General features: G+C 39.3%; 1 protein-coding gene across 5 annotated transcripts in view; it reads left to right on the top strand.

Moving 5' to 3' along the window:
- FGFR2 (fibroblast growth factor receptor 2) overlaps positions 1-17,767 on the top strand; it is a 179,700-nt gene that overhangs the window by 98,142 nt on the left and 63,791 nt on the right. For 3 of the 5 annotated variants that reach the window (XM_073354182.1, XM_073354184.1, XM_073354181.1), the window contains exons 3-5: positions 3,368-3,628; positions 4,356-4,430; positions 13,332-13,501. In XM_073354182.1, coding sequence (XP_073210283.1) covers positions 3,368-3,628; positions 4,356-4,430; positions 13,332-13,501 — 506 coding nt within the window. The remainder of the gene's footprint in view (positions 1-3,367; positions 3,629-4,355; positions 4,431-13,331; positions 13,502-17,767) is intronic. The other 2 variants (XM_073354186.1, XM_073354185.1) reach the window with 1 other exon arrangement.

Here is a 17,767-nt window from a genome sequence, read left to right on the forward strand (position 1 = left end):
ATGTGTTCACGCACGGGCACTTCTTTTCCCATCTGACATTAAAATAATGATGTCACTGTCAGCAGATGATTGACATGAATGTAAAAGAAAGGGAGTCTTTTTTTTAAGAATTAAGAATGGAACTGAAGTTTGAAATCCTTTAAAAAAAATTTTTTTTTTTGAGGGTGGAAGGACAGATGATAGTTACATTGCTTAATGCACCACTGGAGGCGCTCAGATACCACGGTGATGGGGCGATATAAGAACCCGAGTACTAAAAGATACAAAGAGTGTTTGGCTGCATTTGTCTTCCACCCCCGATTGAGTAAATTGTCAACTTACAAACTCAGCCTTAGGGGCCAAATTGGACTCCCAACCTGTGGAGCTTTGTTGAAGGGAGATGCCACCCTCTGCAATTGTAAAAATCTCCTTGATGGTGAGGAGTCATAGCCTTGCCTTTCCCTCACCCCTTTTGGGGTGCCAAATGTCTGGTAGTACTGAGCAGCCCTTGTGCTTGGGGGAACCACAAAGGCTGCATCTGAGGCAAACCCCAGGATGCAGGCACAAGAGAAGCCAGAGATCCTTGGACATCCATCTGAGGTTGGGTTGCAGAAACAGCCCCAGTGTGGGCCTAAGGTCCAGCATTAACTGGGTTACACTGTGTGTGTGTGTGCAGAAATTGACCCCGTATTCCTTGCTGTAAATCTCATCTGAGTGTAAAAATATTTATTAACTGGGCGCAGAGTACTTGGAGAGGAGGGTAATTTTGTAGAGTACTGTAGTTGGCGGGATCAGTTGAAACCTGTTGACCTTTGACTATGAAACTATTGGACAGGATAGTGCTTCAGTGTCCCACCTGTTCGCGTTTGGGCACCAATTCAACACCCAGACTGGAAAAGTTTTATTGGCAAACATTATAAAAAGTGGTTCCAGAGTAGCAGCCATGTTAGTCTGTATTCGCAAAAAGAAAAGGAGGACTTGTGGCACCTTAGAGACTAACCAATTTATTTGAGCATAAGCTTTCGTGAGCTACAGCTCACTTCATTATAAAAAGTGGCGGTCTTAAGTGCTGCTAGAAACACAAAGCCTTAACTGAAATAGCTCACTCCTTCCAAACATTGGTTATTTCCTGACAACTCTTGGTGCTATACCTTCCTGCAGATGATATTAATAGAGAATAATGTACTAGGTCAAGGATTTCTAATTTGTACAGATCAGTATATGAGTTGTCCATTCTTTGTTGGCTTACTAGTAATTTTTCTTTTAGAGCTGTGGTTAAATATGACTTTTGACTTGTGCTGAAAGATTAAGTAGGATAGCCATTTAAAAAGAATTCATTTAGGGATGGAGTTTGAATATGGTTTATCTTTCACGGCATGTAATCACAGTTGGAGTAATCTGTATGTGGAGACATTGCAATGGGATCCAGAGGGCCCTGTCTGTTTGCTTTCTTGAACTGTTCAGTATAAAGCCCCTTATAACAGTGAATGGGAAGGCTGAATAAAGTTATCAACACCTATATTGGCATTTTAAAAATTTAAACAAAGTCATTTTTAAAGACATTTGTAAATTGTTAGCATAGAGTAATTCTGTAAAACAAATTTACTCTGAAGATAGAGCCCACTACAGAAGCTACAGAGAAGTCTGTCAATTCTTGTACTGCAAAGTAAATTTGTCATCTTGTTTGTTTTGCAATTTCAGGTAACTTAAAAAAAATCTTTGGCAGTAGGATATGAGTTTTCTTGGGTTTACTCTTTACTGATACGAAATATATGTAGAAACCACTTGTCCTCCATCTGGAGATGACTTTTGTTATAGCACTATTTGGTGCACTATGTTTAACTTGTATAATGGATCAATGGAATTCTTAACATGCCAGCAAGACTAAGGTGAATGAGGTAAAATGAGTTTGTAAAAAGTGTCAAGTTGTATTATAGCTCTTTGAAGACTTTGGCTAGAGAATGTTGTTCCCAGAAGTAAGAGTTGACATTGCCTATTTTAAGATGATGCTTGGCTCCCAACAACACAATATGTATATTTTATTTATACATATACACAAAGGCATACTGGACAGTTGGTGTCTCCATGTTGAAGGATATTTGTTGGGGTTCTTAGGAGCTGGAGAGCAGCTGCTCCACATGACACACCCTCCTCAGTACCCATGATTCTCCCCTTCTTTGCTCCCTGTTCCACTCTGGAGAAAGGGAGGAGGAGTACAAGTGTGGAGGAGAGTAGACTGTGGCTACATAACTGCTTCTGAGAGGAACCCATGGGTACAAAGGGACCAAATTCCTTCATACAATGAAGCCTAGGGCTTTGTGGGGTTTCTAACTTTCATGCTCCATGTCTCACAAGGACAGGAATCTGTCCCACTTGAGGTAACTGTGAAGTGAATTTCCAGTGTTCTTTTGGGTTTTATTTTGGGAGAGGATGATTTCGGTCATATAAATATAGAAAAACTTAATTTGAATACCAAATTTGTTTGAGAAAACAGCTGCTGAAGTTCTTGTGAATATCCTGATACAGTAAGGGAACAGAAGGGTGAACTGTCTCATCTTGAGTTTGAAAGTTTCACTCACATGTCAGTAGGTGTTTACATTCTACTCAGGAGAGAGTGTGAAATAAGAAAGGGAGAGAACCAATTCAATGGAAAAAAAGACTGTAAGTTGGAGCAGAGAGTGGGCAGTATGGAAAACAAATATAGAAAGTTTGAAAAAGGAGCAGAGAGGTGCCAGAGAGAGGGGATAAATTAGTCATATATACTGTGTATAAGCAATGGATTTATGCCAGCTTAGATTTGTTCTTGTATCCCCTTATCCCTATTCAGAACCTCTCAGGGAGAAAAATGTTTTGTTTTCTATTTCTAAAATGAATTTCTCTTGGTGAAAAATATCCATTCATTTAAGTACAGGGATGAAGTAAATGTTCTAAATTTTGAATGAGTTTTGTGAGTCATCCCCCCTCCCCAAAATTGCTTTGAGATCCTCAGAATCTCAGACTCATTGACATTCCCCTGACCAGAATTAGAATATTTTGTAGGCAGCTTTTGGTTAACATACAATAAGAATGTTACAGGGTTAATATACAATAATAAGCACTTATGTGTGATGTGCCTCTTCATAATCATATGCAAAACTATCCCAATGAAGAAAGGAAGGACCACTGCTGCTTTGGCAGGGACTTTCTTTGTGGTTTACTTTTTACAAGTAAAATGTGCTCCATAACTGCATGCCTTTCAATTTTATAAAGTAGGTGGCTGGGAGAATTTGATAATGAAACATTTTCTTAACATAACTTAATTTCTGTGGATGAAAGGGGCCTTTACTAACTTTTGTTGGCAATTCTCTCCTTTCCCTTTTTATTTTTCCTCCTTCCTTCCACTTTGCAGAGCCACCAACCAAATACCAAATCTCTCAACCAGATGTGTACTCAGCACTTCCAGGAGATCCACTTAAGTTGCGTTGTCAGTTGAAAGATGCCATCATTTGGACTAAAGATGGGGTCCAGTTGGGGCCCAATAATAGAACAGTGATTAGTGGGGAATACTTGCAAATTAAAGATGCTGCACCCAGAGATTCGGGCCTCTATGCTTGCACTGCTGTTAGGACTACAGAAAGTGATACTCTATACTTCATTGTAAATATTACAGGTGAGTGAGCTGAACACAGATCTTGCACGTAGTAGCAATTTTCAGTGTTAAAAGTGTGATATAAAACTACATTCTGTTCTAATTTGAAGAAGTCCAGTGAGACGTAAAGTAGGATACACAGAATAGCCTTTCATATCGTGAAGTTTCTAATATTTTCCCCTTGAGCCAGATCCTGAACAGGTGTAAATTGGCATAACACTTTATTTACTTCAATGGACCTATGCTGATTTACACCAGCTGAAGATGTGACCCTTTGCTTTATGTGTAAATTACTGGATTATACAAGTGACCACAATGATAAAACGGGCTGTGTAATGTATTTAAATGATATGATTTTCATATGAGAAATATAAGCATATCCTAGAACCAATCACACAGTTCTGCATGTTGCTGTATTACCTGCATGCTACAGTCTGCTAGTGACAAATCATTCCTGAGACCATTAGAGCTCTTAAGGAGAAAAGAATCATAACTGGAAAGAAATAGATTTTCCGTAGTTAGCAACCTTGCTTTGAAATCTCTATAGCAATTTCGGGATTATTACCCAGTTTTAGTAGGTTTTGTAAGACTCGTACACATTTTATGATTGGGTTTGCTACTCATTTAACTTTGGCACATTTAAAGAAATCTAATCCAGATGTACCTTGTTTAGGTGTTCTAAAGTGTAGGAAATTGCATGTGCTACAAAATGCATTGTATAAAAGATATGATCATCTTTAATATGCAGATGCTCTTTCATCTGGAGATGATGAAGATGACAATGATGGCTCAGAGGATTTTGTGAATGACAACAACCATATGAGTAAGTAACAGCCGACTGTTAGAGGTGACTGGCGGGATCCATGTGGAAAGTAGTTGCTTTCTAACCTTTCGCACTGTCAACTCCTTGGCTTCTTGGCTCTTAAATGCATGTGATATCAAATAGCAATAACTTTTCCCAACTGTTTTCTCTGTGTAATTTATTTCATGACTCTGGAACATGAAAATAAACTAACATTGTTGCATACCCAGTTTGTTTTACTGGTCTGTTCTTTCTATCTTAGTTTATCTTTAACTTTTTAGTAGTTTTCCTTCTTCTTAAATTAAAGTTAACCATTGTTGTGTTATGGAGTCCAATTTATAAACGATCATCCCCTTTCACTTTCTGCTTTTGTGTCTGATTTGAAGTTTAACTAAAGAAAAATAATCTGTTTGAGAATGAGTTAATTAAAAGGTGGTTTGGAACTATTTTTAACCGAACCTTATTGGACCAAATCTGCAGCCTTTACGCAGGCAGAAATTCTACTGGAGACAATTAATGGATTTAGAGACAATGGGATTTATTCCTGGAGTGAGAGCTGCAGGATTTGATCCCATGGAAAGCACTTTCTCTAATTAGTAGTCCAACTAAACATGAACATTTATGATACTCAGTTAATGTGAAAGTGGATTAAAAGAATCTGAAACCTATGTGGACATTAAAATTCCTTCCCTTTTGGTTATTTATAGAGTTATTAATATGGCCTGAATGGATCAATCACTAGGAAGAAAAGTGTATTCATATTGATTTCTTAGGTGGCTCAATGGAATTATTATTAAACCCCTGTGGATTACTGGTGGTGTGCCATTGTGCACACTTTTGTATTATCACTGACTTAAGGAACATAGACTGCTACATTTCATATTAGCTTACTTAGACATCATGCATTAGAGAGGTCACAGTGTTACAGTATGTAGCAGTCAAGTAGTACATTCATTCTTCAGGCTGCTTTGTAATTAGCTCTTGTTTGGCATATAATACGTAGCTGAAACATACGTTCAAATGATTTAAGTACCGGTGTTGTTCAACTGTACTAGAGATACTGCTGTATATAACTGCCTCTGCCTCTGTTCTGACAATGTGAAATGTTAGATGCTATTTAAATTACATAAGTTCTTAAAAAGAAAAGGAGTACTTGTGGCACCTTAGAGACTAACCAATTTATTTGAGCATGAGCTTTCGTGAGCTACAGCTCACTTCATCAGATGTTTACCGTGGAAACTGCAGCAGACTTTATATACACACAGAAATCATGAAACAATACCTCCTCCCACCCCACTGTCCTGCTGGTAATAGCTTATCTAAAGTGATCAACAGGTGGGCCATTTCCAGCACAAATCCAGGTTTTCTCACCCTCCACCCCCCCACACAAATTCACTCTCCTGCTGGTGCTAGCCCATCCAAAGTGACAACTCTTTACATAATCAAGTCGGGCTATTTCCTGCATAGATCAAGGTTTTCTCACATCCCCCCCACCCCCATACACACACAAACTCACTCTCCTGCTGGTAATAGCTCATCTAAACTGACCATTCTCCAGGTTTAAATCCAAGTTAAACCAGAACATCTGGGGGGGGGGGGGGGGTAGGAAAAAGCAAGAGGAAACAGGCTACCTTGCATAATGACTTAGCCACTCCCAGTCTCTATTTAAGCCTAAATTAATAGTATCCAATTTGCAAATGAATTCCAATTCAGCAGTTTCTCGCTGGAGTCTGGATTTGAAGTTTTTTTGTTTTAAGATAGCGACCTTCATGTCTGTGATTGCGTGACCAGAGAGATTGAAGTGTTCTCCGACTGGTTTATGAATGTTATAATTCTTGACATCTGATTTGTGTCCATTTATTCTTTTACGTAGAGACTGTCCAGTTTGACCAATGTACATGGCAGAGGGGCATTGCTGACACATGATGGCATAGATCACATTGGTGGATGTGCAGGTGAACGAGCCTCTGATAGTGTGGCTGATGTTATTAGGCCCTGTGATGGTGTCCCCTGAATAGATATGTGGGCACAATTGGCAACGGGCTTTGTTGCAAGGATAAGTTCCTGGGTTAGTGGTTCTGTTGTGTGGTATGTGGTTGTTGGTGAGTATTTGCTTCAGGTTGCGGGGCTGTCTGTAGGCAAGGACTGGCCTGTCTCCCAAGACTTGTGAGAGTGTTGGGTCATCCTTTAGGATAGGTTGTAGATCCTTAATAATGCGTTGGAGGGGTTTTAGTTGGGGGCTGAAGGTGACGGCTAGTGGCGTTCTGTTATTTTCTTTGTTAGGTCTGTCCTGTAGTAGGTAACTTCTGGGAACTCTTCTGGCTCTATCAATCTGTTTCTTTACTTCTGCAGGTGGGTATTGTAGTTGTAAGAAAGCTTGACAGAGATCTTGTAGGTGTTTGTCTCTGTCTGAGGGGTTGGAGCAAATGCGGTTGTATCGCAGAGCTTGGCTGTAGACGATGGATCGTGTGGTGTGGTCAGGGTGAAAGCTGGAGGCATGCAGGTAGGAATAGCGGTCAGTAGGTTTACGGTATAGGGTGGTGTTTATGTGGCCATTGTTTATTAGCACTGTAGTGTCCAGGAAGTGGATCTCTTGTGTGGACTGGACCAGGCTGAGGTTGGTGGTGGGATGGAAATTGTTGAAATCATGGTGGAATTCCTCAAGGGCTTCTTTTCCATGGGTCCAGATGATGAAGATGTCATCAATATAGCGCAAGTAGAGTAGGGGCTTTAGGGGACGAGAGCTGAGGAAGCGTTGTTCTAAATCAGCCATAAAAATGTTGGCATACTGTGGGGCCATGCGGGTACCCATAGCAGTGCTTAGTTGACTGTCTGGCCCCTGCCATCTGTTAGTGTGATTAACACAGTCTGATTCACAGGTGCATCTTAAAGTGGCTTAGATTAAGCAGCTCTAGGCTGCATTGATAAAGGAATGTGGTGGCAAGGATAATTGACAAGTTTGGAAAAGAGACATTTTCTTTAAAAACAGAGTTTCATAGTCAAAGCTGGTGAATATAGCAAATGCACATGAGGGCATAATTCCGTGTTGCATGTTTTAGGGAACATCCATATTTAAATTCCCATTTTCAAGTTTGTTTTACACTTGCTGAAATGATTTTGTGGCATTTTTTAAGAAGTTAGTCAATATGGTGGAGCTTCTGAACCACACTAATAACTGTGCATGAGACGCTGTGATGGAATGAATTTTGTGAGTGACTAAAGTGAGCAAAGAGGAAAAGTCCAGATTGCTGCCTCACAAAAGAGCTTTGTTTGCTTATTTAACAAGTTGAATTTACTACTATTTATTTATATGTCCTGTAGTGTATTTTGCCACAGTAAATGACATTCTTGTAATACGAGTCTTCATTGTAGGCCACTGCTAACTCTTTGCTGAGAAGAGGGTGAAAGATGGATGATCTGAGTGTGTCCAGATTAGCAAGGTTCATTTGCATTCTTGCTGCTCAAAATGACACTGATGATGTAACCTTAGACTTTGCATATTCAAAACTCATTTTATGTAGCAAAATAAAAGTTTGTTAAATTTTTTGGTGTAAACACAAAAAAACAGAATCTCTGATAAGAAAGACAACTGTAAGAGTTCTCTTTAATAAGGCTTTCACAAACTGCTCTGCCTGCCTGCAAATGGAAGCCCGAGAAAGACACTTTTTTCCTAGATTGTCTTCCTGGTTCTTGCAAGGGTGGGGAAGGAAATGGCTGCAGAGCTTTCTCAGGAAACCAAACCTTGGCATGCTCAATCCTGGATGCTTAGAAATAAAGCAAACATTTTGTGTGGTTTTATTCACTACTTTTTAAAAATGTCTTTTAAAATACTATTTAGACATTTCTTTGGTTACAAATATATTTTTTGTGGCCAAAGTTTTCAGATGAAGGCACCTCAGTCTGTAGGTAAATGCAGTCTTCTTTCAAAAGTGCCAAGAACACACAACTCCCCGGGAACTTCATGGGTGCCGTAAGTGCTCAGCAGCTTTGAAACCAGGCTGCTTTTATTTAGGTGACTAAATATGAATTTAGGAGCCTAAATCTAAGCAACTAAGTTTGATCATTTTGGCCTATGTGCATTTTTTAAGTGATGGGCATACACAGCATATATCATTCTGTATTTGGTTTCCTTACATGTTGCCAGATATTTGAACGGTCAGAAAACAGTATCCTGAATGGGTTTCTATTGCTTCCAGCTTTTGTTTAAGGGATTAGTGGTGCTGGGCTGAATGTACTAGAAAATAAAATCCTCTCTCCACGGAATAGCTTTGGTGGCAGTTCAAGCTTCCCCATCACGGACCTGACAATCTGCCTCCATCCTGGTTTTGAGGGCCACCTCTAGGGGCTACAAGGCTATTGGTCATGAATGCTGATTCAGGGCTCAATCTTGCAAGTCACAGAATGCCTCCTACATGGTGCTGAGCATCCTCAGGTTCTCTTGGCCTCAACGGGAGTGCATTGCCACCATTTGCTGATTGGTCACACCATAATTAATATACCACTGACATCAGTGGGAGTTGATGGGTGGTCAGCAACTTGAAGGATTGTTTTAGCTGTTTGTGCTCATTGCTGAGAATTCTGACATGAGTATCCGTTGTGATGATTTGTGTGATATGGACGCTTGTTCACAAATAACTGGACTGAGGCCACCAACTGTAATTTCACATGGGCCACTGAATGACCATCAGGCAGGTCACTTCTAACTTGGACTGAATTCTAATATATGAAAGGCAGCATATCCAAACTTAGTCCTGTGACCATCCAGTTCCTCGCTCTCTCCATCTCCTTTTAAACCATTTCCTTTCAGTTAAATAAATGTATATTGGCATTAGGAGTGTTTGTTTTAAAACAACCTGTATTTGAACCCTAAGTCTTCCTTTTGAAACTCGAAGACTATCCAGAAGCATAAGCTATATAGTTATAAGCTATGTCTGTCTATAGGGTGATAAGTGATAAAAAGGTGCAAACGAATCAAACTGCAGAGAACGGAAACCCTCTCAAGGGAGCAGCCAAAACTGGATGTCTAGTAGAAGTGGTCTTTAAGTAAAGGTCAAATTCAGTTGTACTGGAAACCTTCGGGATACTTTGATGTGGTCACTTAAAGCAGGGTGTTGCCTGCTGGAGGTGGTTCTCAGTCAAGCTTCAGTGCAGTTGACATCTTTTACATTTGTGTTTATTGAATACTTTTTGTAGGACTTTGTAAATCCTGAAGCAAAATGGTCCTCTGCATTGTCTAATTTCAAGTTTGCATGTTCGGGATTTTCCTGATTAGTTTTAATTTGTCTGTAGTCAAGGGCAGAGCAGGTCAGCAGAATATTTTCTTAGCTAACGTGAATTCTAAAAGTAATCAGTAATTCTCACCAGTTTATCTAGTACTTATGCTGTTACTGTACTGTGAACGTTAAACTGATGTACTATCTGTATACATTTAAGTGTCTAGTTAGTTAGCAAAGATAGTATGTGATCAGTATCGCTCATAAAAAGATCCTGCAGAAGTATTAACATGTATTGATTCTTGGTTTTAGTAGATCTGGTAAAAGTTATTTTTCCGTAAGCCAATAAAAAGCACTATTGGTCAGAAGTTCATCTAGAAAGGAAGAAAACCTTCCTTGTTTTTCTTTGATACTTTCTTCTCCTTAATAAACCAAAATAATATGAAGATGGGTATTACAGGTCTGTGCTGCTGTTTTTCTTTTTCTTTCTGTTTAAAAAACAAATGGTATGTTGCTAAAATATCTCTCAATGATTGTCTAAGGAAATACCATAAGGCCCTTTGAAGGACTGATTATTAACACAAAATTATATGTTTTAGCCCAGTAGAAATATACTAGTTAACTAGAAATCTAATTGCACAAACCGGCATTGTTTTGGGGATCCTTCTTCCAACTAAGGTCTGGATCCTGATTGTCTTGGTTCCACTGTGCTGGGAGGAATATTCTGCAGACAAGCCTCCCAGGAGGACTCAGTCCAGTCCTGTAAATTGTGGAGCAGTTTCCTTCAAGACAATGTGGAATGGGGTGGGGGTCTGCAATTATGGGGTTCCATTGGGTAGCTGCAAACTTCGTGCACACACAAAAACACACACACTCTCACAGTGTATGCTTGAGTCAGTGCATGCAGTGGACATGACTACAGCCCATGTGTTATCGTTAGGCTTGGCAGAATTTGATTTTTCTTTTTGATAATTTTGATGGACCATAGTAATGTTTATTTTGAAGCTTTTTCCTTTTTATAGATTTTAAAATGTTCACAGTTGCAGAAATTATGGGGTAGGGTGGAGTGTCACACAATAATTATTTAATGACAATAGACACTGTAGTTCAATCACTCAAAGCTTTACAATTGTTAAAACACAAATTTTGAACATCACATGTCAAAAAATACAAAGTAAATATCCTTAAAACAAACTCTAATAAACTCTCCGGCAGCATTTTTCTTACCTTGCTTATTTTTAAAAGTTGATTATTTTCTATGGAAATACCTTTTTCATAGGTTTGTGTGTGTGAAATCAATGCTTCCTGCCATTTACCAATAAGAATTGAATCCTTCCAAGTCTACTTATAGTATTTGCTGGGTGGGTGCTACACACATGGTAGGAAGGATTGCGTACACTCAGCTCTTTGTAGGTACTCCGATATCTCAGTGAGGAGCCCTGAATAAATAAATGGCCAAGTGGGTAAGTAGATTGCTTGTAAAAATCAAGTTTAATCTGACTTCAGGAATCATGGATTTGGCCCAGTGAGCATATCTGTTTGATCACATTGCACTACCTTATTGAATACGTTTAATGGTGCAGAGAAAATATTCTTATGCATTAGTACTTTAATGTAATTCTCCCTTTGCTTGATGTAGTTTTAATGTAATTCACTTTTTGCTAAATGAAGTAAATTCCTTTGGTCTTACTACTTTAATTTATTGAAGGAACCTTTGGTGTGTAAGGGAAATACTGTTTTTAGCTGATAATTTTAATGGTGTTTTCCTCTGCATCTTTGTTCACTTCGGATCATTTAGCAATTTCTTGGTCCTGCAGTTTAATTCCAAATACTTACAAGTTACCTAATTTTATGTTTCAACTTCATGTGCAAATTTACTTTGCTTTTCTAGTTCATTAATTTTAACACTAATTGCTTCTTCAGGCTAAAAACCCCCACTTATCGTATCCAGCATCATTTAAGACTTGCTTTTGGAATGTTTTTCTTTATGGAGGAGAGGTTGTTAAAGAACTTATTCCTGTATTTCTGTCCAGCTGTATTTTTATTTTGAGGGGGGAGAGGTCACAGGATTTCTGAGTTTTTACCAATTGTAAGAAGTGCTATAAATATTTGAAGAACGGAAGAGTTTATTTATAGTGGAGTGCTAGACTGCTAATGAAGGAAATGAAACAGGGCTGGGAGAAGTGCAGTTATTTTTCTAGACCCCTTTAGTCCTAAAAATTCCATGCTAATCTGATTGATTTCAGGAAGAAGCCATTGTAAAATAAAGTAATATTTCTTACTCTTAAAGAGATCTTGATTTTTTAAAGCAGGTAAGGTGGCTTAATTAAAACTGTTATGAAATCACCATGCAGTTTAGCCCAAGTAGTGTACACTCTGCTTGAGAGGACTAGATCTCGTATAGTAGGTATGTTAGGGCAGTCCAAAATTGAGTTGAACTGACAAAGTGTGCGGGGAAACTGGTACTGTGTATGGCTCATATAGTTAGTGCTAATAGACCCCCATGAGTCATGGGCATCAGCTATTATCTATCTCTATTTATCTACACGTGTGTTAGGGTGACCAGATGTCCCGATTTTATAGGGACAGTCCCGATTTTTGGGTCTTTTTCTTATATAAGCTTCTATTACCCCCCACCCCCCCGTCCCGATTTTTCAAATTTGCTGTCTGGTCATTCTAACGTGTACGTGTGTGTGTGAATATATGTAATTTTTTTTTTCCAAACTCGGCATTCACTGGGTAAAAACAGACTGGTTTCAATTCTTTTTATCACAGTTTATGATTTTCATACATGACATATTAAGGGCCCAGTTTTTAGACACCAGAAGCACACGTGCGCGCACGCACACACATCACGTTAATCTACGTGTATGAGCACTGACCATAACTACAGATGGAAATGGGTATCTGGAGGTCTAAACATCCATTTGAGTGCAGTAATGATAATCATCCATGTAAGTGTAGACTCACAGATATGTGATCATTTTTGAACAACCACCTTGGGCTTTTCTATCCACTGAAGTTTTGGTTTGAAGGATCTTGACGAACACATAACAGCGAAGAAATCCAAAGGTTGCAACTTTGCCCTTGTATCATCAATTTTTTTTTAATCAGATAACCTTTAACACAGATGCTGCCAAATTCTCCGCCCCTTCCAAAAAAAAAACCCCATGTCCTGATGAGAAAGCACGAAATACAATTTTGCTGACTTGAGTTTGGCTCTCCTCCAAATCCATGTTGAGACCACCACTCTGCAAATCGTATATGACGGAGTGTTCTTGGGCAGGGTCTGCCTCTTGCTGTTGGTTTACTTGACTCATTTGGCCACCCACATCTTCTCAGATAATTCATATTTCCAACATGGGAAGTACTGTTCACTGAGCTGTGCCCTGTCAAAATGCCTATGCAAAAATGAACTGAGTCCAAATTTGCCCCTTGGCATGTAATATCTCCCACTTTTTAGATTCTTGTAACTTCTGAGACTCGGTGAAATAAATTAAGGGTATAGTTCTCTTAACCATAGTGAGTCAGCAGCAGAACTGTGATTAGAACGCAGAAGCATGTGACCCTAGTTTTGTGCTAACTCTAAACTACATTGTCTGTCTCCCACAGACAATTCATGCAAAACCAAGAGTGAAACTTTCTAGAAGTGGGAAGGGAGCTCAGAACAGTAGATACTTATTTTTGAATATTTATTTTTTGGAAACAGGAGCGCCCTACTGGACACACACTGACAAAATGGAGAAAAGATTACATGCAGTCCCAGCAGCTAACACAGTCAAATTTCGTTGCCCGGCTATGGGAAACCCAACACCAACCATGCGATGGTTAAAGAATGGAAAAGAATTTAAACAAGAGCATCGCATTGGTGGATACAAGGTAAGATTACTTTTTATTATATTTCTATTTCTCATCTGCAGTATGGGTCTGATCCAAAGCCTATTAAAGTCAATCGAAAGGCTCTCAAAGAACTTTGGATCAGGCTTAGAATCACAAAAAGGCTTCTAAAGAAAATAAGTTCATCTTGCCTTTCTTCTGTCTATTTTGGCCATTATTGAACTTGCAAGCTGAGTTTTATACCTTTTTTTTTTTAAACAGATTCAGTCTCAGAGAATATAAATATATTTGAAGATACTTTTGAGGGCTAATTTGAAAAACTAAGAGAAAAATAACTTTACAAAACATGTTTTTTACAGATCAGATCTTAGCAGCCCAAGCTTTCAGCTCTAGTATCCTGGAATATTCAGTTGCATTGTTAAATACAACAATCTACATTGGTGATTACAGAGGTTTAATGAACGAAGGGTCGGAAGTCAAAAGTTATTATTTTCTATGGAGTTTATGGTCTGTGAAACTGAAATGGGAAGCAGAGTTTGAGGGAAAGTAACAGCAATTACTGACTTACTTACAAGGCTTTGTTTGAATTTTAAATAGTTCAAGATCAGAAGTTTCAGTCTCAACTCGTAGTTACTGATTAAAAGGGAGGTTTAGGGGACCAGCTAGTTTACTGGTATAGTGCACTAACCTTTAACCTCTGGAGTAGGTCAGATCAGAAGTCAGAATTTGGTCACTGTACCCTAGCCTTTGTTGAACATGAATTTGTTCATACACCGGATTGAACGTGTTTGATGGTAAGTGTCTGCACAAGAATCATAATTTCCACCTTGCCCCACAGCTCCAGGCCAGCTCTAATCCAGCCTGGCATCTGCCACAGCCATGCGGCCACTGACTTCCTCAGACACTTCTAGAAATCCCACCAAGGGAGAAGAGTTTTCAGACATGTGCAGGAGGCAGTAGTATAAATTATGGTAGAATCCCTGTCTCCTTCCACTCCCACTGATTCTCCATACTGGGACCACACAATAGGGTCTCTCTGAGGAATAGGGCGGATCATGGCATATGCCTTTAGCTTTTCTCTTTTCTCCCACAAAAAAAACCCCAACTTTTTTGTGGCCGTGAGCATGCAGAAGTTAGTGGTAAAGCTCCTATTGACTTATTACAGTGGAAGACAAGACCAAAAAAAAAAAAAAAAAAAGTTGTGATCTGCACATATAAGCAAATGGGAGCATAGAGGAAGCCTTCATTATGGGTGTATTGACAGGTAGACTTCTGTAAGGAGTTCACTCATCCTTAGCACAGTCTGTATCCAACTCGTGTCAGCATCTCCAGAAAAGCTCCTGAAAATGGCTTTGGTAAGGAAATGTCTTCATGGATGCAAAGACTTCCTTGAGCATCTAATTAGATTGCTTCATATTTCTCGCATTGAGAAGTGAATATATTGATTTTGAGTTGTAAAACTTCTGAATTCAGTTTCATTTATGAAATGTAGTGTAAATAAGCATACATATATAATAATGCCAAGGAATGTGGCAAATACTTGTTTCACTTCCTCAAGTTTTTTCCTCTGAATTCATCATTTAAGATATTTTTCCCTTAGCCTTTTGTCCTGGCATTTCATCTTTCTCCCACTTTGTGTCGGACACTGTAGCACTTTTTATTTGAAGATCCCAAAGCGCTTTCACACACCTGAAATAACTGAGAGAAATTAAGTTATGTGCTCAAGGTGACACACTGAGTTAGAGGCAGAGCCCAGACTAGACCACAAGAGCCCCAATGCCCAGCTCTCTGCTCTAAGCCTGCTGCTGCACTGCTTCCCTACTCAGATTGATGTAATCTTATTACTGCTTTACAGGCTAAAAAATTAAGGTGCCTTGTCTTGAAATGCCCTGCTGTAGCAAGCATGCATATTGCCTTTCCTGCTGTTGAGTCAGATCATCCCTATTGCAAAAATTTGTTTCCCGGGGCTAAGGAAGCCAGATTCTAGGCTCCCCTTTGTCTTTTCTACCCAGATTTACTGTAGAAGGTGTCAGTTTTTCCAATATTTGCATTTCTACAGAGCTAACTCCCAGCAAATTTCCCTAAACAAACATTATTTCTTCAAGGGTTTTCAATCTGATTTGCTTGCTCCATAAATTACTGTTCCTTATTAGTGTACACTTGGCAACACCGTCTGTCTTTTATAGTACTGTAGTGTGTTAATGAATTGGCTACAATTCGGTGGTTTCGTAGAGTTGTTAGAAAAATGAAGCCAACTGAGAAACCATTAATCCTGTCTCGGAGCATAACAGTAGCTGTTTTTAGCACTAACGTTGCCATTGTTTGAACACTTTGCACCATGTGAGGGGGGGAAAACACAGATATCTAGCTGAAAAATATTAAGTGGGGTTAATTAAATTTTGATCATGTATGTAAAAATATATGTAAAAAATGCATATATGCCACCCACCCACACAAATCACAAACACATATTCCTGAAGCTGATGTAAGACAAAATTAAGTATATTCCTATAACCCTAAATCATAAAATATCCTACACATTTTAAGATTAACAGATGAAAAAAGCGTGTGGTATTATGATTTCTCATAGCAAGCATATATCAAATAAATGCCTCTAGAACATTTCATATTTATCATTGTCCTTCAGTAAGCAGTCTTCCTACTTGCCATAATTACCTTTAGCCTAGATCAGGGATCGGCAACCTTTGGCACATGGCCCACCAGGATAAGCCCCCTGGCAGGCCTGGCCAGTTTGTTTACCTGCCGCGTCCGCAGGTTCGGCCGATCGCAGTTCCCACTGGCTGCGGTTCGCTGCTCCAGGCCAATGGTGGCTGCGGGAAGTGGCGGCCAGCACATCCCTCAGCCCTTGCCGCTTCCCGCAGCCCCCATTGGCCTGGAGCAGCGAACCACAGCCAGCCAGTGGGAGCTGTTATTGGCTGAACCTGCGGACGCAGCAGGTAGACAAACTGGCCCAGCCCCCCAGGGGACTTACCCTGGTGGGACACATGCCAAAGGTTGCCGATCCCTGGCCTAGATTATGACAGTGGTCCTAGTAAGCAGAGTAAATTGCGCTCAGAGAGCGTGTTACAGAATGAAGCCCAAGTTGATTTTTGGGAGGTGTTTCATGTTTATTCAAAATAATTCCTCGGGTCAGAAGAACTTTGCGTCTACTAACCAATAAGGCTTGGTATGCATTTTGCAACCTCAGTATGAACAGTTAAGTAGGGAAGGAAGACATTTTAGAAATGACTAATTTTTTTTTTTCTATTGCACTATATTCAACCAGGCATGGCAGCATCTTGTGCTGACTTTTATAAATTGGATTGTATGTGAAGTCTTTCTGGGGCTAAAGTATGTAAAAGCTTCCTGCTGTAGAATTTCATACTCAAGGTATTCAGAAAGACTTAACTGATCTAGAATGGTTAGAAGAGAACGTCTGCATTCACCATTGCTACTTGACATGACAGTCTGTGCTTTTTTCTTCTGACAGAGCCAATAATCTACACAGATATAAAGAGCAAACAAGAGGAAGGAAAATGTAAAATTGTTTACTGATCCTCCATTCCTCCCCACATGCTTCTTTTTCCTCCCCTCTTGAGCTAAGGAATCTATTCTTTTTTCTTTTTGTTCACGTTATCACAATCAGATAGCAGTACCCAGTACTTTGTTCATTTGAGGTGTGTGGTGAGTCAGTTTTCACTCAGGCACGATAGCAGAATGGGTATCTGTGAAGGGAGGTAGGCTCCAGAAGGGAATTCCTCCACAGTGAGTAACTTTGCTTTTTAACCCCTGGAAATATAACCTTTTATGGTTTTTGTGATATACTCAGAGTTCATATATCAAAGTAAAATGACCCCTTACATACCTTTCCAAGCCTTTTTGATCCCCCGTGTCCCCTCTAACATGACTATGGTATTTGCTAGGTCATTTGAAGAGATTTTGTAATTTCTCAGTGTGTTCTTTAAAAAGAAAATATACTCTCTGTGAGATCACAGGACCCTTTACTTTTCTGTACGCCACCCAGAAAGCAAATTTACTTCTATCTGTTGTTACTGTTTAAGTATTAACAGGTGTTTGTTTCCACATCTGCGTTTTGATAAACTCCATCACCACAGCCCTTTTCACACATTTAAATTCAGCTTGGGTAAATATAGGATTAACAAATAGTTTTGAATCTATAAGAACTGTAAGAATATATACTTTTTGCATGTACCTTTTTGCCCTAGCTCTGTGGAACTGAGTATCCGCAGCAGGGAAATTGTAAAATACTTTCATTCTGTACTACTTGATGCATGACTAGTCGATCTA

Source organism: Lepidochelys kempii, chromosome 7 (assembly GCF_965140265.1).
Source record: "Lepidochelys kempii isolate rLepKem1 chromosome 7, rLepKem1.hap2, whole genome shotgun sequence".
Taxonomy (NCBI): Eukaryota; Metazoa; Chordata; order Testudines; family Cheloniidae; genus Lepidochelys; species Lepidochelys kempii.